This window comes from Nasonia vitripennis (genome assembly GCF_009193385.2).
Source record: "Nasonia vitripennis strain AsymCx chromosome 1 unlocalized genomic scaffold, Nvit_psr_1.1 chr1_random0009, whole genome shotgun sequence".
Classification (NCBI taxonomy): domain Eukaryota; kingdom Metazoa; phylum Arthropoda; class Insecta; order Hymenoptera; family Pteromalidae; genus Nasonia; species Nasonia vitripennis.
The window spans coordinates 1,379,218-1,402,267 of record NW_022279596.1 but is presented as its reverse complement, the minus strand read 5'-3'; the positions used below and the strand labels follow the sequence as shown (position 1 = coordinate 1,402,267).

Genomic DNA, 23,050 nt, shown 5'->3' with positions numbered 1-23,050 from the left:
AGGAAAGCGCGCCAACGGAATTCGTTTCCGAGAATTCGGCGGCCATCTTGCCATGACGCAATTGTTTCGTTCTCTCAGCGCGCGCGTTTTTCTGGCTCAGTAGTGCCAACCTTAGCTTCGCGCATCGATTTACAACTAGCTAGCGCGTTTCGGTGATTCATTGATGCCAACCTTGATTCGGTATAACCAGCCAGCACGTTTTCGTGGTTCAGTGATGCCAACCTTCGCTTCGCGCAGTAGTTCGCGAGCAACTAGTGTTCTTATGGCTCATTGATGCCAACTTCAGCTTCGCACGATAGTTCGCGACTAGCTAGCGCGCTTATTCAAATTTTCTTTTCTTTTCTTTCATACACGTACTCTGCACGAGGTATGCGTAATTTTGTATTGTTTGTATACAGTGCCTGCGTGCACACTTGCGCTAGTCACACTGTAAACCTCGTAGCAGAAATCTAGTTAGTAGCGTTTAGTTTTATGTCCCTGCGTATGCGTGCGGCTCAAGATCCGTATACAATTAGTAGCGTTTATATTGTGAGGTGCCTGCGTGCACCCAATAGGCAATTTTGTCAATCTTGAGCAGCTTTTCCCAGCGTTCATGAGCGCCAGCGGGCACTCTGCGAGCAACAGCCAGTCTCCTAGTAAGACCCGATCAGGCACAATTTTCGGCTCCAACATGCCTTTAGTACACAGTGATTCTGAGGATGAACCCCTGGGCACGGGGTCTGGCAAGGACAATCCTTCCTTGGGCCAACCAATCTCTGATGCTCAGGCTTTTTTAGAAGCTACGCTAAGCAGTCTTCAGCTCGAGCTTCCCAATTTGATGAAGGGAGCAGTTGCTCCATTGCAGACTCAGATCGACCAGCTGTCGGATAGGCTTCGTTTACAAACTTCTCTCGCTTCCGGTGTAGAAAATGACAGAGCCTCTGCTCTCAGCACTTCAAACCAAGCGTTTTCTCTCAATCCGACTGCTCCTTCTTTTTCGACATCAGCTAGAGTTCCTGTTTCCAGTGCATCATTGTCTCTCGATAATTTTAAGAGTAATCCGATTCACACGGATACTCAAACCACTATGAACCAACCTGCAACCAATGCTCCTGGCAGCTTGGTCCCTGCAGATTTGATTCCAACACACACGGACGCTTCTCGTCCTCACTCAGACGCCTTTCTGGCTCAGAAAATCAATCCAGGTCCTTTCTGGACTCACAATCCAGAAGGCTGGTTCGTTGGTCTCGAAATCAACTTCGAGGTTCTCAACATCACTGATGACAAGCTTAAATTCGCCACTCTCTGGCGCAGCTTGAGCAGAGATGTTGCCCTTAGAATTGACAGCACCATTCGTAACCTTCCCCTTGAAGGCAGGTACGAGGTAGTCAAACAAGCTCTGCTAAAGGAGTTTTCCGATACTGTTGAACAGCGTCTTGACAAACTTTTCGAGAGAAGCGCTCTAGGTAGCAAGAAGCCCTCTGATCTTCTTAAAGAGATGTACATTCACGCCGGTCCTAACATCGATAAGGACGGTGTGCGTAGCTATTGGAGGAAACTTCTCCCCAAGGACGTGCAGTTTGCGATTGCGTCGTTAACGGATCTTCCTGACGACAAGTTATTCGAGCTTGCGGACAGGATTCATCACATTCATAACTCCGTCCCAGATCAACGTCTCAATGCGGTAGAGACGGATAGATCTATTTCTTCAGTCGACCTTCAGGATCTCAACAAGCGTCTAGCTAGCTTAGAGAAATCTCTACGCGAATCTCGCAACTCTTCTCGCTCTAATAATAACTCCAACAGATCTAGGAGCAAGAGCCGTAACACTAAGTCCCGCAAGAGTGCTTCAGGGTTGTGTTTTGCGCACTCTAAATATCCAGACAATCCTACCTCCTGCAGGGATTGTTGTAGTAAGAACGCAGAATGGAAAGCAAAAAACCAGTAAGACCTGCGGACTTGGAGGCCGTCTGTCAAGGTCATTCCTCTAAGCGTCTCCACATCCAAGACCTTATTTCAGGTCAATTCTTTCTAATCGATACAGGAGCAGACATCTCTCTGCTTCCTGCTGTAAATAATATTAGTTGTAAGCCCGATAGTCTTAAGTTATCTGCGGCCAATGGCACCAAAATTAATACGTATGGCGAATCTTATCGCACGCTAGATCTCGGTCTTCGCCGTCCATTTGCGTGGAATTTCTGTATCGCCGAGGTTCCGTCCGCTATAATTGGTGCTGACTTTCTGTCACACCATAGTCTCACAGTCGACCTGGCTAGCCGGCGACTGGTTGACACCCAGACGAACATTTCTTCGGCTGCGACTCTCAGAGCAGCACCCCTCGTTGCTATCTCTACTATCTCGCCTAATAGCGAACATGCTCAGCTGCTAGCGGAGTTTCCAGAGATCACTGGTCCCGCTAGAGCTGGCCTCAGTGGCAAAGCTGATGTGTATCATCACATCTACACCTCGGGTCCTCCCGTCTCTCAACGCCCGCGTCGGCTTCATCCCGACAAGCTCAGAGCCGCTAAGGCCGAGTTCCGTGCGTGGCAAGAAGCAGGTATCTGCAGACCTGGTAGCGGTCCCTGGGCCAGCCCTTTGCACATGGCGCAAAAAAAGGATGGTTCACCCAGACCCTGCGGTGATTACACGGGTCTTAATGCCATTACTATTCCGGACAAATATCCGACTTCGCATCTTTATGATTGCAACAACAATCTTCACGGCAAAAAGATTTTTTCCGCGCTCGATCTTCACAAGGCATTCAATCAAATTCCGATTGCGCCTGAGGACATCGAAAAGACGGCTATTATAACGCCCTTCGGCTTATTTGAATTTTTATTCATGCCGTTTGGTCTCCGCAATGCGAGCCAAACGTTTCAGCGCTATATCAATCGTGCTTTGGGGGATTTAGACTTCGTCTACATATATATTGACGATATCCTCATCGCTTCTGACTCTCGTGAGCAACATCAGAAGCATCTGCGCACCGTTTTCGAGCGCCTGAAGAAATTCCATCTTCGGCTCAACGTTGACAAAAGCGTCTTTATGGTAGAGGAACTCGAGTTTCTTGGTTACCTCATCAACTCTCAGGGAATCAGGCCTACTCGAGCCAAAATCGATGCCGTCTTGAATTTTCCCAAACCTCGCACGATTGTAGAACTTCGTCGCTTCTTAGGGATGGTGAATTTTTATCACCGAAATCTTCCGCACGCAGCCACCTCTCAGGCTCCTCTCAACGCTTTCTTTCGCGACTCTCGCAAAAATGACAAGCGTTTGATTCAATGGACCCCTGAAGCTGACGAAGCCTTCGAGAAAGTCAGATCTGAATTTGCAGAAGCTGCACTCCTGGTGCATCCTCGCTCAGGTGCAGACCTTCGCATCGTATCTGATGCTTCAGATTTTGCGGTAGGCGCGGTTCTTGAGCAGAAATCGCTCGATGGTGTCTGGGAACCTTTAGCTTTCTTTTCTCAGAAGCTATCCCTTTCGCAACAGCGTTACAGCGCGTATGATCGCGAGCTCACCGCTGTTTACGAAGCCATCAAATATTTTGCACACATCGTGGAAGGTTGTGACTTCTCTGTGCTTACAGATCACAAACCACTTATTTACGCATTCCTGCAAAAAACTGACAAGGCTCCACCTCGTCGTGTGCGACAATTAAACTACATATCGCAATTCACTACTCGCATAGAACACGTTAGAGGTATCGATAACACCGTAGCTGATTCTCTTTCGAGAATCGAATCGGTGCGTTTCCCTCTGGAATTCGATCTTGAGGAACTTGCAGCGGCGCAAGAGGCTGATAAACAGCTTCAGGAGATACGCGAGTCACCTGAGCACTCACTATCCTTGAAGCGCATTCAATTCGGTCCGAATCACACAACGATATGTTGTGATTTAACAGGTGAAATTCTTCGACCTTTTTTACCAGTTTCCATGCGAGAATGCGTCTTTGCGTTCTTTCACAAACCAGCTTATCCTGGGCCCAAGGTCACTGATCGTCTGATCAGGCAGAGGTACGTCTGGCCAGCGATGCATCGCGACATTGCTAACTGGTGCAAGCTTTGCCTCGACTGTCAGCAATCAAAAATCTCACGACATGTCAAGCTCACTCCCAGTCAATTTGTAGCACCAGATGGTCGATTTGACCACGTGCATATTGACATTGTTGGTCCGTTACCAATCAAGGATGGCTTGCAGTACGTTTTGACCATGATTGGCAGGTTTTCCAGGTGGATCGAGGCTGTTCCTCTCCCCGAAACCTCGGCTCAAACGGTCGCACGAGCTTTCTTCGATACTTGGGTTGCGAGGTATGGCGCGCCCAAGGTCATCACTTCCGATCAGGGTTCACAATTTGAGTCTCAGCTTTTTTCTGCTCTTCTCTCGCTCATAGGATGCGAACGGATTCGCACCACCGCCTATCATCCCGCCGCTAACGGCATGATAGAGCGTTGGCACCGCTGTATGAACACAACGATACAGATTGGCCTCGTACTCTTTCCACAGTCCTTCTCGGACTACGTTGTCATCTTCGGGCTGATACCAACGCTTCCCCTGCGGAATTCATGTTTGGCACTACCCTACGCCTTCCGGGCGAATTTTTCATACCCGAAGATCAGACACCGGATCCCAATTTCTTCTTAGAAGAATATCGGGAATACATGCGTCAAATCCGACCTATACCTGTCGCTCATAATTATAAGAAGCGCGCGTTTTATTTTAAGGACCTTTACAAATGTACCCATGTGTTCATGCGTAACATGGCTAAAAAATCATTAGAAAGGCCTTATTCAGGACCATTCAAGATTGTTAAGCGAGTTTCCGATCGCGTCTTCGACATAGATGTAAACGGTACCACGAAAAGCGTTACGGTTGAGTTGTTAAAACCAGCTTATTATATTCCAGATGATCTCGACGAACTAGTCCCGTCAGATAGTACTAATGGCAATCAGCCACTATCTAATCCTAGTGATAAGCCTAGTTGCAATCCTTCTAACACTAGTCGTCCAGCTTTAAAAACTTATGCGCGCAAAAAAGTATCTTTTGCTTCTTAGTTTGCGTCAGTTCTCTTTAGTTTTCAAGAAATACATTTTGTTGTTGTTCTCCGTTTAAGGCTGCCTCCCAGCCAATAAAAAAAAAAAATGTTAAAACTTATTATTTAAATAAAGAATCATTTGCGTTAACACTCGGGGGGGAGTGTGTAGGGATTCTCCCCTCTTCCGCCGAGTGGGGGTAAGCCGCCATGTTGGCGAGGAGAATTCGCCGCCTGCGCGCGGCCAGAAAGTCGTTGGCTCTCGAGTCGAACGGATAGGAAGTGGGCCTCTACCCAGGTCCAGCCGGACCAGGCATATCCCACAATCGTGTAGGGAGCTTCCTCCGCTAGTCAGGAGCGGGGAGCTCCGCCATGTTTGAGCGAGAGAGAGGAAGAGCGAAGGAGCGCATGTAGCCGCCTGCGTGCGGCAGAACGTTTCAGGCGCTTGTGCCAACCAGACCTACAATAAAGAAATTTCATCCAGAAGAAGCGGGAGGACATTCTTCGTTCCTCAACTCCTAACCTTCAGCACGAGAGAGAGTAGGACTCTCCACGACGTCCTCTCTGACGTCCAATCTTACAATCGGCTCTGAAACTGGCTCGTGCTGCAGAAGCAGACGACATATCAGCGAAAACTGTCGAGATTATTTTTATTGCGTCTGAATAATTATTTGCAAAAACACGGAATCATCCCACGTGCGCAAAAATATGAAGAATTTTTTGCAACCATTTGTTTGATAAAATATTTAATAATAAATCCGTAGTTCGTCGAGAAAAATACTTCCGGTTGACTTGGAATCCGACGCTCTGATTGGCTGTCTCAGAGCTCCGTGAAGTCCTAAAATAACTTTCATATATCGTAATAAAAAAAATACCAGTAATTGCGGAATCGATAACAACGTTAACAACCGCAAGTTACAAAATTGCGGGTGGTTTTCTTTTTTTGTAAAAAATCAAAAACTTTTTGAGTCGTCAAAACTATGGGTATACGGTTTTGTAAGGAGATACCCATTATTTATAGATATGAAACCAATATGAATCGTTCCCAATTTAATTGCGGTCTTTATAAATAATTGCGTTACCACCAAATTTGCTGTAATTAATTAGTTATTAATTAATTTTATTTTGGCGATAAATTTGTCCATTCCATAGTCCGCGTTCCGGCTGTCCGATTGGTTCTGCGCATGACTCGAAGTCGAAGGAGCAGACAGCAGTACACAATTTAAATTCGCGTTACCACGTAACCTCAAATTAATTGTAAATAAAGCTAACGCTTGTGAATCGTGCTTCTAACAACGCTGAAGAATAATGGATCAGATAAATATCAAAGTTTTAAAATAATCTAACGTAAAGAAAAGCAAGAATAATTTACTTTGTTTTTCTTTTATTATTTTTACAGGCAACAGTGATAAATAGGATTTGTGCAATGGTAGTAACAAATCATCATCTGTTGAAAATGGCACTCAAGCAAAATTGTGCATTGATTCTGATCTTAATAACATCAGCCACAATATAGAAAACCCTCTATAGTTTTCTACTTATTCTCCGGACAAGTTATGGATGGCGAATGTGAAAAGGTTACAATTTACAATTTGGTGGCTTATTAAGAGAATCAGTTATCAATGAAATTAATTTTGATGATGTTAATTCACAATGCCAAACGACAAACTCCATTTGTCCAAAGAATAAGCACATCCAATGCGATATACACTCCTCTGACATGGCAGCAGGGAGATCCAAGAAGATCATATACCACAGATATTGAAATGAGCAAAATCTGAACCTGACTTTACGATGACTAACTAACAATTATTTTTCATATTTATACTTTTTACTATATTTATATTTATACTATTTATACTTATGTTATTTTCAACTATTTATAGTCACCAGCTGTACCTGCAAGTTCCAATGGTGGTACTGGAATAATAACAAAAGAACATACAAGAGCATCTCTTTTATCCGAGCTTTTGTCAATCATAGGAGATACAAACTACAACTACGACGACTAACAACTATATGATAACCAATCTATTGAGGGTGATGATACTGTTACTACAGTTTCTCCATTATACAAACAGTATGTATTGGCATTCAAAAAAATTAATTTGTAAGTATCTTAATGTGATGAATCTTTTTTTTCTGTAGAATGCTGAATGTTTTTGTGGAGAAAGCTGCTATTGAAGATGCAATTTACTATCTTGCTGAAGGATTGCGAAGCAGCACAATTGATTTGGATGCTTTCCTCAAACAAATCAGGCACCTATCGAGAAGACAATTCATACTCAGGGCACTCGTGTCTGCACTTTGAAAGCAGAAAGCTGGATTAGCAAATTAAAAAAAAAGAAAGATCCTTTCACATTATTATTTTATTTTTCAAAATGTAGTTAGCGCCACAAAAAACGACTCTTACTTTTCTTAATTTTATATTTTAAGCTTTATTAAAATAATGATTTTTTATAGGTATCAAAGTTTGCTGATACACGTCTATAGTATCATCCTCATCCATCTGTATAACATAGAAGTCCAGTTCATGAACAGGTTGACTGACCATCAAACCAGAATCGCACTGCAGTAATTGCAAGTTGTCTGCAATTGCTTGTTCATAAAGTGTTTGGGATAAATTAAATCCTGCGTAAGTAATCAATTGGAATTCCTAGACTATGGTTGTAGTTGATCAAAAATTTGAAAATCCAAAAAACTATTTTTCTAATTGAGAAGTTATAAAAAGGTGAAACAAAATGCGTTAAAAAACTTATATTTTGTAATCCACAGCAGTTTGTGGTCGATGCGTGATCTTGGTATTTTGTATCTTTTTTTTCATATTAATAGTGTTGGCCATTATTGAAAAGAAAAACTTACTATCTTTCTTACGAACAATCAGACTGCCATTTATCATTCTGATAAGTAAGCAGATTAAGAATCCTGACTAAAAACTAGGTATATCTAAGTACACACTGTACAAAGCACTAAAGAACTACGATTTTCACTCAATTTTTATCATCTATATTTCCTTTGTGGATTTGCACATCATTTTCAACTAACATCTTGCATACATATTTGATACATCAGCTGATACTCTGATTGGTAGCCTTGCGTTCAAAGTTTAAAATAATAGCTATATAAGTGTTATACTAAAAGAGATTGGATTCTTGAATCAGCAGAAACTTTTAACTTGTTCTTGATCAAACGTGTCAAGCATGACATATATTTAATAAATATATATACATTATCTATCTTGAGGTGTTCTACGTTTTTATAAGTACTTGTCATAGGAGCTGAAACATATTAAAGTGAAATAGAATTATGTATAGATTGATTGTTCGTTCATAACACTGTTAAGAGATGTATTTTCATATTTTTACCGTTTATATACATTTTTTCTTGCGTAAAACAATATAGCTGGTTTAATTGTTATTGTACTTCGTTTAGAATGACGTTTGATAATATTGGTCAAATTATTTCTTTCTTCCCATTCTGTGTTTGGTAATCTAATAAATACGTAATAATGAAGTAAACCATTTTCATGAATTGGTAAATCAAAAGCTATTACTCCTAGTAAATTGTACTCTTCTTTACATAAATTTAAACGTGTAGGAATACTATTCAAGCGAGCCTGCATGTCCTTATGAATGATGAAATTAGTTTCTAATTCAATACATAAATAACTGTTGATCTTGTAAGTTAACCGAGCGTCTTTTTGACATTGATAGCATTTTTTAATTTTTTTCGAAAAATATGTTTGTAAATAATTTTCTAATTCAAAAATTAAAGAATCTTCCATTCTTAAATTAGTGTTTATATGTTGTATGCTATATTTTTTTTTGTTAACATAATTGCATGTGCAAGTAATCGTTTTTTCAATAGAGTGTAGTAGCTCTCCTGACATTATAGACTCGAATAATCGAATTACATTATCTTGGCAGTCAATTAAAAGATAATCTGTTTTTATTGTTTGTGTATATAATTTCGGTTTGGATATGCAATAATCCATTCTCTTTGTGTAATATATATTTCTTGATTTGTTCATACAATATTCCCATATGATTTCAAAAATCTCATTTTTTTTGTTTTTTGATAATCCGATTTCAAATATTAAATAGTTGACTGATCCTTCAAAACAATGAGCGGCAGTCAATAGTTCTGCAATACAGTCTATTGGACAAGTATTAATTAATTTAACATCTTGAGTTGGCAATTTAATGGGGGGCAATTTTGATCCGTTCTGTATTAAATGTCTCCATGGATGGTAACTCAGAAAGGCATGCACATTGAATGAAGATTCTACCGAGCTCGTGCTCTCATTATTAGACCAACACGTTTCAGTATAACTGTTGTTTAAACTTGCATCTACACTACTGCATTCTGGCTTTTCTTCATTTTCAATCATTTTATCTAAATTTGAACTATCTTCATATAGCAAATTGTTTGAAGAACTTACATCTTGTATACTCGTTTCGACAAATTCTACCACTACTTCATTTCCAATCATATCATCAAAGTTCATCAGACTATCTTGATATTGAAAATCATTGGATGGACTTATATCGTGAATATGTGTCTCTGTTTCACTTTCAATATAAGTTTCTTCCTCTACATTTTTTTGTAATATTATTTTGTTTATCTCCAGATTGCAGTCTGGCAGTAAATTTGAGTTGTTGTTGCTTATATCCTCGCAAACATCTACTTCATGTACAACAACACTACATTGGTTTTTTTCTTCAATGCTTTCATACTTAATATAGAATAATAATGCTACTTTTATACCTAAATTGTTTTTTACTTTCTCAGGTTTTGAGAATTCAATATTAATATCGTTGTACTTATTCCAGATACCTTTCAGACTTCTGACATAAGCAACATAGTGACGTAACACATTACTTGCAATGGGTTCTTCATATGCTATTACACCAGTTAAAATAAACTTTCCAGTAGAAAATGTTAGAACAGGTACTAATTGATCTAAGTTTACGATTTTAGCTTCTTTTTCCACATTTATACAAAACAGATCACTTATTGAATATTGACATATAATATCTGTGTTTGAACAAATATTGCAACAATTTCTTTTTGCTAGCAGACAATTATGTATGATAACTGACAAGTTTTCAGAGACTAACTCTTCAAATGAAACTTCCACTAGATTACAATATTGATAATTACTTAGTTTGCAATCAAGACACTCCATTTTTATAAAAATGTTTGGATACATGATATATTCAAAAAATTCTCCTATTGACTTATTCCATGTTAATTTATTATTTGTTGATTGGCACACATTCTCGATTAATTTAATTCTTTCCGCATACAATTTTGTAAAATTAAATGTTCTAATATACTCTTTAAATAAATTTTAAATTTCTAACGCAAGGTTATAACCAACATTGTCAGTTTCTATATTGCATATATACAATCAGAGTATCAGCTGTCAGATGCATATGGTTTGTTTACATTAGAGAGAATCAGATGTGTATTTCATCAAAATTTCTCAGAAGAAATTTGTTCTAAAAAAGAAACTAAAGATAATGTGTAATAAATCCACGTATTTGATAAAAGTTTCTACAATAAGTAAAGTACAAAAAAACACTTGTTCAAAGCTGCTGCAAGCATTGGAGCACCAAGAGACCGCTGTGAGTCAGGTGCTGCGACAAGTTGACCTCCACTGATCTCAACTCATTCCTACTGAGCATCTCCAATTGTATCATCCTCCTTGAGGATGTCATCCTGGTGAGGATGTCTACGAATCTGCTTGTATCAATGTAGATCCCTTCAGCGAGACACCACTTGATATAGATGTCACTTATACAGGTACATATGTGTGCGCTAATCTCCTAGGCTGATCTTGCTTCAATTAAAGCTTCCATCTCCTTCTTTTTGACACCGTGCATCCAATACAGATTTTGTACAATCCTTATGATTTTCCTGTAAAATAAAAAAATTATTGTATGAGATTAATAAAAGATTATTCATTTTAATCTTCTGGATATTTGGTAATAATAAATTGTTTTTGTTTGTTTTTTAGTTTTTTCTACTGCACCTTACAAATACTTACATACAAATAGCAGTCAACCCAGAAGGTACGATAAAAGCTAGATGTTGTGTTGATGTTCTTATGCAACATGAACTGTACAGTTAATAAATTCACAATACAGGTGCTTGAGCATCCGACAAAACAAATAAGTAGTTTTTAGTTTTATCTTGATAATTTTTCAACTAGATGGATATATTTTAATAAAATACATTTTACAGATCATAGAAAAAAAACATTGAAGATAAGCTTATAAGCAGAATCCCAGAACCTTTCGAAAGTGTTACACCTGATCCATCCTAATAATTCAGCAGACAAACTTTATCAATTAGAGTTGGAAAACTATCAAGAATATGCACCTTATTTTTTAACATTTATAATTTGTAAATTTTATATACTTGTCGTTCCTCATCTTGGATGTTAGTCTGTAAGCTTTGGCCTGTTGGAATAAGGAGGAAGAATATTTCTGTACCTAAAACTATTTTATAAGCATTTGAATTCCATACATACAAAAATGCAAAAACAAAACAAAATATAAGTAAAAACAAAACTATAAGTAAATACCATACTAAATAAAAAACGTAATATATAAATAATTCTTTTCAATAAATATGAAAAAAAAAGATACAAAATACCAAGATCACGCATCGACCACAAACTGCTGTGGATTACAAAATATAAGTTTTTTAACGCATTTTGTTTCACCTTTTTATAACTTCTCAATTAGAAAAATAGTTTTTTGGATTTTCAAATTTTTGATCAACTACAACCATAGTCTAGGAATTCCAATTGATTACTTACGCAGGATTTAATTTATCCCAAACACTTTATGAACAAGCAATTGCAGACAACTTGCAATTACTGCAGTGCGATTCTGGTTTGATGGTCAGTCAACCTGTTCATGAACTGGACTTCTATGTTATACAGATGGATGAGGATGATACTATAGACGTGTATCAGCAAACTTTGATACCTATAAAAAATCATTATTTTAATAAAGCTTAAAATATAAAATTAAGAAAAGTAAGAGTCGTTTTTTGTGGCGCTAACTACATTTTGAAAAATAAAATAATAATGTGAAAGGATCTTTCTTTTTTTTTAATTTGCTAATCCAGCTTTCTGCTTTCAAAGTGCAGACACGAGTGCCCTGAGTATGAATTGTCTTCTCGATAGGTGCCTGATTTGTTTGAGGAAAGCATCCAAATCAATTGTGCTGCTTCGCAATCCTTCAGCAAGATAGTAAATTGCATCTTCAATAGCAGCTTTCTCCACAAAAACATTCAGCATTCTACAGAAAAAAAAGATTCATCACATTAAGATACTTACAAATTAATTTTTTTGAATGCCAATACATACTGTTTGTATAATGGAGAAACTGTAGTAACAGTATCATCACCCTCAATAGATTGGTTATCATATAGTTGTTAGTCGTCGTAGTTGTAGTTTGTATCTCCTATGATTGACAAAAGCTCGGATAAAAGAGATGCTCTTGTATGTTCTTTTGTTATTATTCCAGTACCACCATTGGAACTTGCAGGTACAGCTGGTGACTATAAATAGTTGAAAATAACATAAGTATAAATAGTATAAATATAAATATAGTAAAAAGTATAAATATGAAAAATAATTGTTAGTTAGTCATCGTAAAGTCAGGTTCAGATTTTGCTCATTTCAATATCTGTGGTATATGATCTTCTTGGATCTCCCTGCTGCCATGTCAGAGGAGTGTATATCGCATTGGATGTGCTTATTCTTTGGACAAATGGAGTTTGTCGTTTGGCATTGTGAATTAACATCATCAAAATTAATTTCATTGATAACTGATTCTCTTAATAAGCCACCAAATTGTAAATTGTAACCTTTTCACATTCGCCATCCATAACTTGTCCGGAGAATAAGTAGAAAACTATAGAGGGTTTTCTATATTGTGGCTGATGTTATTAAGATCAGAATCAATGCACAATTTTGCTTGAGTGCCATTTTCAACAGATGATGATTTGTTACTACCATTGCACAAATCCTATTTATCACTGTTGCCTGTAAAAATAATAAAAGAAAAACAAAGTAAATTATTCTTGCTTTTCTTTACGTTCGATTATTTTAAAACTTTGATATTTATCTGATCCATTATTCTTCAGCGTTGTTAGAAGCACGATTCACAAGCGTTAGCTTTATTTACAATTAATTTGAGGTTACGTGGTAACGCGAATTTAAATTGTGTACTGCTGTCTGCTCCTTCGACTTCGAGTCATGCGCAGAACCAATCGGACAGCCGGAACGCGGACTATGGAATGGACAAATTTATCGCCAAAATAAAATTAATTAATAACTAATTAATTACAGCAAATTTGGTGGTAACGCAATTATTTATAAAGACCGCAATTAAATTGGGAACGATTCATATTGGTTTCATATCTATAAATAATGGGTATCTCCTTACAAAACCGTATACCCATAGTTTTGACGACTCAAAAAGTTTTTGATTTTTTACAAAAAAAGAAAACCACCCGCAATTTTGTAACTTGCGGTTGTTAACGTTGTTATCGATTCCGCAATTACTGGTATTTTTTTTATTACGATATATGAAAGTTATTTTAGGACTTCACGGAGCTCTGTCTCAGAGGTATAGAGCACTCTTAATGTAGAAGGAGAGGGAGGTACGAAACGTACATGTCGTCTGCACGTCTGCGGTACATGGCTTGTCCCTTGTAAGTAGTACGTCATCATAATGAAGTTATTATAAATTTTTCTTACTACTTATATTGTTACTCTTTTTTCTATTTTAAAATGGATATGGAAAATAACTACTCGCATATATCGAATGATTGTTGAAAAATTTGCAAAACAATAATGTAGGTATTTTTCATAGTAATAAAATGCAATAATTTATATTTTATTTAAACTATAGTCACAAAACTCTCATAAAAATCTATTTTTTTTACAGGTAAAATGTATTCACACATCATAGTAAATTAATTTTTGTCTAGACATTGTTTTATAGATAAATCACATAAAAATGTGAATGTAATGTTAAAATTTTTAAGATAACAGTTTACTTTTCATTAATTTTTGTCAATATTTAGGAATGAACTGTATTATTGATTATTCTTATTAAAAACTTTAATCATGGAAATCAATTTATAATGCAATCGAGAAACTGGAAAAAAAATTTGTACGAGAACCATGGATTACCGGATAATTACACACACAACTCATTCTTAGAAGAATTACGTAAAAATGTCAAACCAAACTCAGTAACTGTCAACGAAGCAATTGCACTGGGAGCAAGTATTTCTATACAAATCAGTATAGTTATTTTATTTGTCATTATATTTATTTGGCTAAACAATGAATGGACAACACCAAATGTCATTTTTACTGCAAGTGCTACATTAACAATAGCAGGTTACATTAAATACGTGTTTAAAATTTTAAAACTTTTTGACAGAATATCTAAAGATCTACGTACAGTATTAATCTTCTTAGCCTTTGGATATATTTTATCCCCAATTTTAAAAACTTTAACAGAAACCATAAGCACTGATACCATATATGCTATGACAATTTTCATGTTTTTAATTCACTTAATTTTCAGCAAATATGGTTCAACTAATGCTTCTTTATCAGAATCATTATCAATAACATCTTCCATTTTTGGCTCATTAATGTTAACATCCAGGCTTTCAACACCATTGCATGCATTTTCTCTTTTAACTGTAGCAGTTCAATGTTTCGTACTACTACCTTTTTTATTATCAAAACTTGAACAAAAAATGTTTTTATCCTTAAGTTTAGCTCTTTGTACTTTATATTTGTTATGGGATATATCAACAACTTTGTCATATGCATTTATTGCAATTTCTGTTTTTGTACATTTGATATGTCCTTTATGGTACATAAAGTGGCAAGAATATAAAGAAAATATATATGGCCCATGGGATGAAGCAGTAGTTGATTCATAGCATTAGAATAACATGCTTGAATAATAATAGGTACTAGAAAAATGTGTATATTTTATACTCATGTAACGCCCGTTACTAACAACAAGTATCAATAAGAATTCATAATGCCAATATTACTCGTAATAATTTTGTTCAGTTTTTATTAAAAAATTTGTGAAAATTAATAAAATTAAATTAATTATGTAAAAAAGATTTGCAAGTAGTTGCTTATGTTAATAGAATTGTAATTTTTGTAGGTAATATATATTTAGGAAAATTTTGTATAAAATATTTATTAAATAATTGTCTAACAATGGGAAATTTTAATTAATTTATAAAATGTATATACACGATTTATTTGACCACTATGAACTGTAAAAGCCTTTTAATTCTTCTGATAAGAGCTTCAATAAATCCTTGTTCTACTGTTGTGTATTCACTATGTATTTCTAATAATCTTGTAATAAAACTATCTGTAAAAATAGATACTAATCCTTTTTTTAACTCTGGTAGTAGTTCAGTTAACTTTTTCCATTCTAAAGTACTATCATCTATGTTTACTGAAGATACTGTAACAATTAATATTATTTTTTGTATGTAGGTTTTTAATTAAATGTGCTGAACACAAACAAAGTGAATTGGGCAAACTTACAGTGTGATCTAGATTGTGCCAGTGTTTGCATTGCATAAAAATCCAAATGACTCCACAGAATATATAAACTGTGTTCAATTATTAATGAAGCATATTTCATATTTTGACGTTTCTCTTTTTCTCGACGATTAATTCGTTGTTCAATAATAATTCTTTGTTTATTAATATCTAATTCTATTTCTTCCTCATTAAGATGCTAAAATGAAAAATATTTAATATAGATAAATTTGCAAAATAACTTGTAATATAAATGCATAGTAAAGTACTCAATAAGCGATAGTATTATTGGAGATTGCATTATTGTTTTAAATTGTAAAGTAAATTAGTGATAGTAAAAATTTGAATAAAAAAAAACTTACTTTTTTAAGATCAGCAGAGCTCATTTCTTTAACAGATGTAGGTCTTTTTTGAGATGATTCATATAATAAATTAGTTGCTGCAATTAAGTGTTCAACAACAATGCCCAGGTGCATTCCACTAGAGGCTTCCCTCATTCTGATATCGCCATTATCAGATTTTTGTGACAAGTATGGTTCAAATAATACATTTCGTAATTTCTGATCCATATGGCTGTGTTGCATTTGATTTCTGACATACAACATGATATTAGCGGCGATTTGGACTGATGAAAAGTTTTGTTGATTTGAATCTTCTTTGGTTAAGGGTCGGAACTTTGGTAAAAGAGAAAGCATTAATCTTTGAAGTCTATAAAGGTGGGCCCGCAATTCTCTCATGCCACTACTGTCTCTCAAATTAGATTCGCCAATATTAGATTTTTCAACTTCTTCATCAACCAACTTGTACATATCTGAAAGAAAATATTTTAATGAAATTTGAAAAAATTCTAATACTTATTTTTAATTTTTTAGTTGATCCAAAAATAAATGCTTATTATTATGTAGTTAAAGTACAAGTCTACCAATATTTGCAGATCTTGCGATTACTCCAGTTAAAGTAGCAACTTCAATCATGAATAGAGTATTCGAGCTCGGTAAAATATTTCTTAAGGTCATTTCAACTGTATCTCTATGGCTCTGCAAAAATCCACAAATTTGTATTGCACACGACTGATTTTCTGTACCAAGTGTAGTGAGTAGAGCATCACATAAATACAGCATAGGCAAAAATATTTGTTGATATCTTTGGCCAACAGAAGGTAAGAAAGAAGGATCAATTCCATTGAAACTATCATGAACATCAGGATGTTGATCAACAACAGACATACTAGAAAGACAAGATAAAACTTTGTTTTCCAAGAGACTTTCAGCACCAAGTCTTGTTGCAGCCATTCTTATGAACATTGCCATTTTGGCTTCATACAAATACAAAGGTCTTAAAGTCTGTGGATCTGGTTGAAGCATGCAACGCAATAAATTATCTGATTCCAATAAACCATCTATCATATGCTTTAAGTATCCTCGGCTAGATAAGTAAATAACCCATGAATTATCACAATCTAATTCTAGAATTTTGTTTAAGCAAGACAGGCCAAGCATTTTACAAACATCGTGGCCACCTGAACAACTATGACAAATTATATCCATTAATTTATCGCCGAAGCTATTAATCACTTGAATCGTGGTATATCGATGTGAGCGTTCTTGCATTGGAAGTGCTTTGTATAATGAATTATCCAACTGACTAACAAACGTTGTCTCTATACCAGCTCCCATGTTCTCTCCTGATTTCTCAGTACCAACAACACAAAGGAAGTAAAGAAGAGCCCCATAAAGATGAGTGCGAACCTTCTGAGAGGAAGCTTCAGAATTCAGAATCCATTGAAGAATATGGTTCAGAATTATTTTCATCATAGTCGTATTTGTTGGCGAAGAAGGGAGTAGTTCGTCATCTGATTGAAAAGCAAAACTAATTCTTAAATTTACTAAAAGTATCAAAACTGTTCCAGAAACTAATGTCTTGATTTCATTGAGAGCTTCGCATGATGTCATTTTTTGCAGTAAATCATGAGAAAGATTTAGAAGAAAATTTTGCCTTTGAGCTGCTGGAAGCTGCTGATTTGATGCAATAGAAAACAATATTTCAGTTGTTTGACACCATCCTTCTACAAATTTAACAGTTGCATAGGAAAGTGTTTTTGTCTGGTTTCTCTTTAAGGCATATGCCAAAATGGATTGCAATTCCTGTTGCATGAGTTTTCTTTGAGTGGCAGTAGCACTTCCCTGAGTTACAGATAGCTCATCAGTTATAAGAGAATGCAATTTCTTTATATCAATCAACATAGGTCCACCAGAAAGAGCTATTGGCACGCTACAACGACCTAACACCATCTCAACTTGTGAAGGGTCAAAATACTCCCAAGACTTTGGAGATTCTAGCTGCAACTGAAAGTCTATGTAATGCAATAAATCCATTAGTAACTTCTGTGAAGGTACAACTTGATCTCTGTCTTGTCCTAGGTTTCCTAAAATTAATAAAAAATTATTATGCTATGAAAAAAAATGAACATAATTATATTCTATAATAAACTGAAGCATATTTACCAACAAGTCTTTGAATAAGACAATTTTGCAAACTTCCGCTTCCAACACGCAATTCGATTGCAGCAATTTTAAGGAGCCAAGACATACAAGTCAAATCAGTAGCTCGGTTTGCTCCTTGAAATGGCAATTTAGATAAGTGTCTCTGTACAAAATCTTGATTGGTTGCGGTTCGTAGGAATCGTAGGACGGGAATAGACGTTTTATTATTTGATGTTAGCGTATGAAGAAACCAATAACAAGCTTCTGTTATTTTATCCCTGCCTTTTTCCAGTGACAGCTCTAGAATTCCTAAAATTGAGTGTAAGCACGTCCTTGGATAACCAAGAATTCCTGGCTGTTGAATTATTGTTTTTTTTATGTCTTTTGTGATTTCAAATCCAAGTAAATAATGAGCCAGATTTGGAGCTGGGCGAGTAATACTTTGCATCAGTAATAACAAGATTCGGTCTTTGCAATGTCCAGATTGCTGCTTATTTCTCTCACCTTCCTCTTCATTCTCATATCCAGTGTCTTCAGTATCCAAGCATTCAACAAATCCATGCCTAATATTTGTACTTAGTGATACACTAGACGTGTATGTTGAAAGCAATTCAGAATCAGCACCAGGTTCATTGGACACACCTTGAATGACACCGACCGCTACATACGCGTGACGTCGCAACCAGTTGTTATACAAAATATATTTAGCAATGTTAATCATATGATCAGGTTTTCCCGTGCGATGATTAACACCTAACAAAAGACGGGATACACCAGTAGATATTCTATTGGCAGATGAAATTGCAGCTAACTGTGACATGTATTGATGCTGAGTTTTCAAGCTATATTCTAACATCTCTAAACAATTCAAAGTACTATCTTCCAAATATTTTTTGCCTGCAAATGAATCGTAAGTATCAAGATACGAGCAACCTTCATCGAGTATGTACAAGATTACTCTTAGTAGTTCTGTATTTGAATGAAGCTGTGTCATTATATGATATCCAGGTGAAGCATTGACTACAGTCATTTCACCTCCTTGAAGTTCCACTTTACACCCAACAAAATCTTCCACGGCAGGTTCATATTGTTTAAGCAGTTTAAACAGTATTTTTAGACAGGCATCTGCCACTTCCCATTTTTCACTGGGATTTTTATAAGAACGAGTATTAAATCGGAGAAAAACTGTATTAATGATAAAATTTAAATAAGGATCAAATCCAGGATTCCTTTGACCAACACCGAGTAGTCTAGGTATTGGAAAATCTGTTAAAACATCCAATAACTCTAACATAGCCCGCGTCAATGGATATTCTTCGTTCCGCGATTCTATTTCTTCTAATTCAGTTTGAACTCCTCTAGGTTGATAACTACTTGTTGTTGGTATTGTTGTAATAATTTGAGCAGCTTCCAAATTTTGCCAAATTGTTGAAGAACTATCTGGAGACTTAGCAAGAGCTGCCAAAGTTTTGACCAACACCCCTTTTAGAGGAATTGGCATGGCGCAGCTAACCAGTCCTATAAGAGATTGCAGAACTTTCCACCCAGGATGATCACACAATGCCATTCTAGACATTTCATCATACTTTGCCACAATTTGCACAACTAGTAGCACTGCTTCTAAGCCTTTGACTTCACTGGGAGTAATCCCTTTTGGATGACCCCGTTGCCTATAAACTGTATCCTGTGTTGGTGGTAATTCTTGCCTTAGATTATAGTAATAACGATTTAGTGAATTAAAAAAATGATCCCAGGAAATCGTTGTTGAACCAGTAGATCCTAAAAATCATGAGAATCCATCCATAAATTATAAAGCAATTTTTGTCCAAACCTATTAACAAGCTGCACAACTTACCATTAGGTTTGAGAAAGTTAAAAGCTTGTCTAGCAGCTTGCACAGATGAAGCAAGTGAAGCAATCATATTAAGGTAAGGAACAAACAATCCAGCAGGTAGAATTTCACCAGCTAATCTTATAAATTTAAATAATGCTACTTGTCTTGATGGTAAACGATTAGCATGTATAGAATTTGGTAAATGTGAAGGTTCTAGGTGTTGGCACCAATAATCCATTGCTAAATTCAAATTCAATGGATCAAACTTATACAATTCAGCCACCATAAGCATTAAAAATTTAAAATGATTATCTAAATTTACTGGTGGTTCGATTCCTTCCTGTTGATAAGCCTGAATCAAACGCATCGATTCATCAGCTCTGCTCCTCAATTCTTTCACTTTTAATGGCATTAATAAGATGAAATCTGATATTAATGTATGAAAATAACGAACATAAAATTCTTCAAAATGCAAATATTTGCTTTTAAAAAGTACTTCAGCTGCAAAATGAAATGCTTTGTTAGATAAAGCAGCTTCAATCAGCATTTCATCTTCTTTTGTTATATTTTGATTAGGACAAAGATTTGGAGCTGATTTGATTGTCGTCACAGCTATTGCAAGAACAAACTGTATAAAACCTCTTAGTCCTGCAGTTTCCCATGCTACACTTTGCGTTATCAATTTCTGAACTAATTCTTCAAAGACTCCCCTCTCAGCTATTAATGGCATTGAACGAACAATATCTAATAAAAAATGAAATAAAAAAAAATTACTTTTTCTTTATAAAATAGAAATATTACTTTGTATCCTATTACCTTCACCATCCTCACGACTATGCAAGGGACTCAAGTTTATTGAATTTGAAAGAGCCATAATAAGAGCTAATGTAACTTTATCTGGACTGCCCTCTCCAGCTTCTGATTCTGGATGGCATTTTTGTAAAAATGATAAGAGTCGAAACATCACTGTGGTTGGTAAAGTAGATTGTGCCGACCACATGTAAAGAATATCAGCCAAATCTTGCCTCGTATCATTGTATAATTTCATGACCATGTAATGATGTTTAGCACCACCTAGTGCTCTATTCTGTTGTAAAAGATCTTGTTCCTAAAAAATTTTTTTCTATTTATATTGAGAACATTACAGATAACAATAACAAACTAACTTTTGTTGGGTCCATTTCTTCAAGTAAGAACAAAATTCTATCTAACAATCCATCTTCTTGCATTCGGTTAGTATACTCTGTAATTTGTTTTGTCAATGCCAATGGTATGTCCAACATCCAACTGTGACCAGCTCTAGCTTGCACTAAAGTTTTTAATGTTGCTGTCAGAGCCTTTCTTCCATCATAATACAATAAAATAGCCGTTAATCCTCTAGTCAATCCTGGATGATGTGGCATTTGTAATTGCGCAGTAAATAGCAAATCAAGTGCCATAAATTCATTTAAATCATACATATCACTTATAATTAATGTCTCGTCAATTAATTCTTTAGTTAGTAATTGATGGCCCAATCCTGGTGAGGTAATGCCTTCTGTTTCACCTTTTAAAATTTCCTCACGACTTTTGACATTTTTTGGCTGTAAATAAAAAGGAAATCTATAAAATAATGGAATTTTATAATTAAAAATGTATGCAATTAAAAATACTTACAGGATTTTTTAACAGTGACAAAAAATTTTGTCTATGATTACGCAGAGTTTCTGTAAACTCATAAAACTGTGGATCTAATTTACTTGGGGATGATGTGACGTAGCCTTCTACAAGACTCTGCAATTCCTTATAAGGAGTCCACATATCCTCTGTATTACTTTTTTCTGTATAAAACAGTTAAGTTTATGGTAAAATTATTAAAAATCGTGAGCATATTGTATGTACGTGCAAAATAGTTTTAATTTAATTTAATTTTAATTTTCATAATTTCACAATAAAACTGTTGAGAGGTTAGAAAGGCAGTGTTATGATGACACTATTCAGTCACATTACAACATTACTAGAAGTACTCACCTCCCGTCATTATTATAAATAATTCGTTTATAGGTAAAGAAGTTAATACGAATTCTAACAATTTTGTTTAAAATGTATATTAAACATGCGGGATCACATTATAATATAACTCATGTATCATTGGCAAGTCCAAGCAAAAGTGGCACCCCTAGCGGTAGGCCACCGAAGCAATGAAAGATATAATAAGCAGACCAGTGCTGGCGTCAGGATTATTCAGAGGGACGCTCAAATGCCAACTTCAGGGGGCAACGCGGTAAAAGCGATCGGCTTTGTCCCCAGAAGTCAGCCATCCGGCGGCCCTGCATCAATTCGAAAATGTTCGAATTACCGGTGGCTGCACCGATAAATAAGAAAATGTCAAACTAAAACTAAAAAACAATGTTTCCAAAAGTGGCAGAACAGAACGCGGTAAAATTTAATAGTTTTAAAATAGAAAAAAAAATTCGGTAATTAAATTTTGAATATCGGGCAATTAATTAGGTACTAAAAGAATAAAAGTTACTGTAAATAGTAACTAATATAATAATACTATAATAAATTATAATATATATATATATATATATATATATATATATATATATATATATACCCACATTAAGATAAGATCAGGCGCAAAATCATGTCAATGTTTTAGATTTTAATTACTATTTTCTATTGTCTGCAGCTTCTGAAAATAATTTTATCTTCCTTTAATTATGAACTGTTACAAAATGTATATTATTTTTTTTATAAGAATCGAATCAAATATGGTTAGAACATGAAAGCTTGTTAGGGACAAGCGCTATGAAAACTTATTTAAATACTGAGGTTCTGCTGGTTTGCGTAATCAGGCTGGATGGACACCTTCGTGCATGTTCCTGGAGATCCGTCGGGCCTAAGAAGTTTTATTTTTTCGCAAGGATTCGAATAGAGTGGTTAGAGTACGGGGAGTTTCAATTTTGCAGATTTGATTAATCGTGAGTGGTTAGAACACGGAGCTTAGATCGGGATGAGAAAAGTTCTGAAGGATTTTCCAAACGTCAAAATTTGACTGGGTTTACACATGTAGGTTTTAAATTTATTCCTCGCTAAGCTCGCCTTCGTTCCATGTACTG

General features: G+C 35.8%; 3 protein-coding genes and 1 long non-coding RNA gene across 10 annotated transcripts; 2 read left to right on the top strand and 2 right to left on the bottom strand.

The window, feature by feature from the left end:
• Positions 1 to 6,363: 6,363 nt before the first annotated feature.
• On the top strand, positions 6,364 to 11,632 carry LOC116417784. Of its 4 annotated transcripts, XR_004228044.2 has the most exons (7): positions 6,364 to 7,091; positions 7,160 to 7,394; positions 7,475 to 7,646; positions 9,844 to 9,961; positions 10,609 to 10,819; positions 11,034 to 11,191; positions 11,261 to 11,632. It is a non-coding gene; the product is annotated as an uncharacterized LOC116417784 (long non-coding RNA). The 4 variants fall into 4 exon arrangements; XR_004228045.1 differs by lacking the exon at positions 9,844 to 9,961 and having other exon boundaries at positions 11,261 to 11,362; XR_004345153.1 differs by lacking the exon at positions 11,261 to 11,632 and having other exon boundaries at positions 6,364 to 6,588; positions 6,898 to 7,091; positions 9,844 to 10,819; positions 11,034 to 11,137.
• On the bottom strand, positions 7,363 to 10,343 carry LOC116417782. The gene is made up of 2 exons (XM_031932807.2): positions 8,377 to 10,343; positions 7,363 to 8,289 (listed from the first exon to the last, which is right to left on the bottom strand). The coding sequence occupies exons 1-2, from the start codon at positions 10,221 to 10,223 to the stop codon at positions 8,268 to 8,270; spliced, it is 1,869 nt and encodes a 622-aa protein (XP_031788667.1). The 5' UTR covers positions 10,224 to 10,343; the 3' UTR covers positions 7,363 to 8,267.
• A 2,007-nt stretch (positions 11,633 to 13,639) lies between the features above and the next one.
• LOC100680426 (phosphatidylinositol N-acetylglucosaminyltransferase subunit C) lies at positions 13,640 to 15,466 on the top strand. Of its 3 annotated transcripts, XM_008215879.3 has the most exons (3): positions 13,663 to 13,747; positions 13,896 to 13,907; positions 13,984 to 15,466. In XM_008215879.3, the coding sequence occupies exon 3, from the start codon at positions 14,183 to 14,185 to the stop codon at positions 14,999 to 15,001; it is 819 nt and encodes a 272-aa protein (XP_008214101.1). In that variant the 5' UTR covers positions 13,663 to 13,747; positions 13,896 to 13,907; positions 13,984 to 14,182; the 3' UTR covers positions 15,002 to 15,466. The 3 variants fall into 3 exon arrangements, with proteins under 3 accessions (XP_008214102.1, XP_008214101.1, XP_008214103.1); XM_008215880.3 differs by lacking the exon at positions 13,896 to 13,907 and having other exon boundaries at positions 13,640 to 13,747; positions 14,008 to 15,466; XM_008215881.3 differs by lacking the exons at positions 13,663 to 13,747; positions 13,896 to 13,907 and adding an exon at positions 13,754 to 13,891.
• Positions 15,258 to 22,107, bottom strand: LOC100113502 (nuclear pore complex protein Nup205). Of its 2 annotated transcripts, none has more exons than XM_031932800.1 (10): positions 21,957 to 22,107; positions 21,603 to 21,766; positions 21,113 to 21,529; positions 20,763 to 21,054; positions 19,968 to 20,690; positions 18,134 to 19,891; positions 16,552 to 18,054; positions 15,992 to 16,440; positions 15,633 to 15,828; positions 15,258 to 15,549 (listed from the first exon to the last, which is right to left on the bottom strand). In XM_031932800.1, exons 1-10 carry the CDS (start codon positions 21,964 to 21,966, stop codon positions 15,335 to 15,337), a joined length of 5,727 nt encoding a protein of 1,908 aa, XP_031788660.1. In that variant the 5' UTR covers positions 21,967 to 22,107; the 3' UTR covers positions 15,258 to 15,334. The 2 variants fall into 2 exon arrangements, with proteins under 2 accessions (XP_031788660.1, XP_031788663.1); XM_031932803.2 differs by having other exon boundaries at positions 16,552 to 18,045.
• Between the last annotated feature and the right edge of the window lie 943 nt (positions 22,108 to 23,050).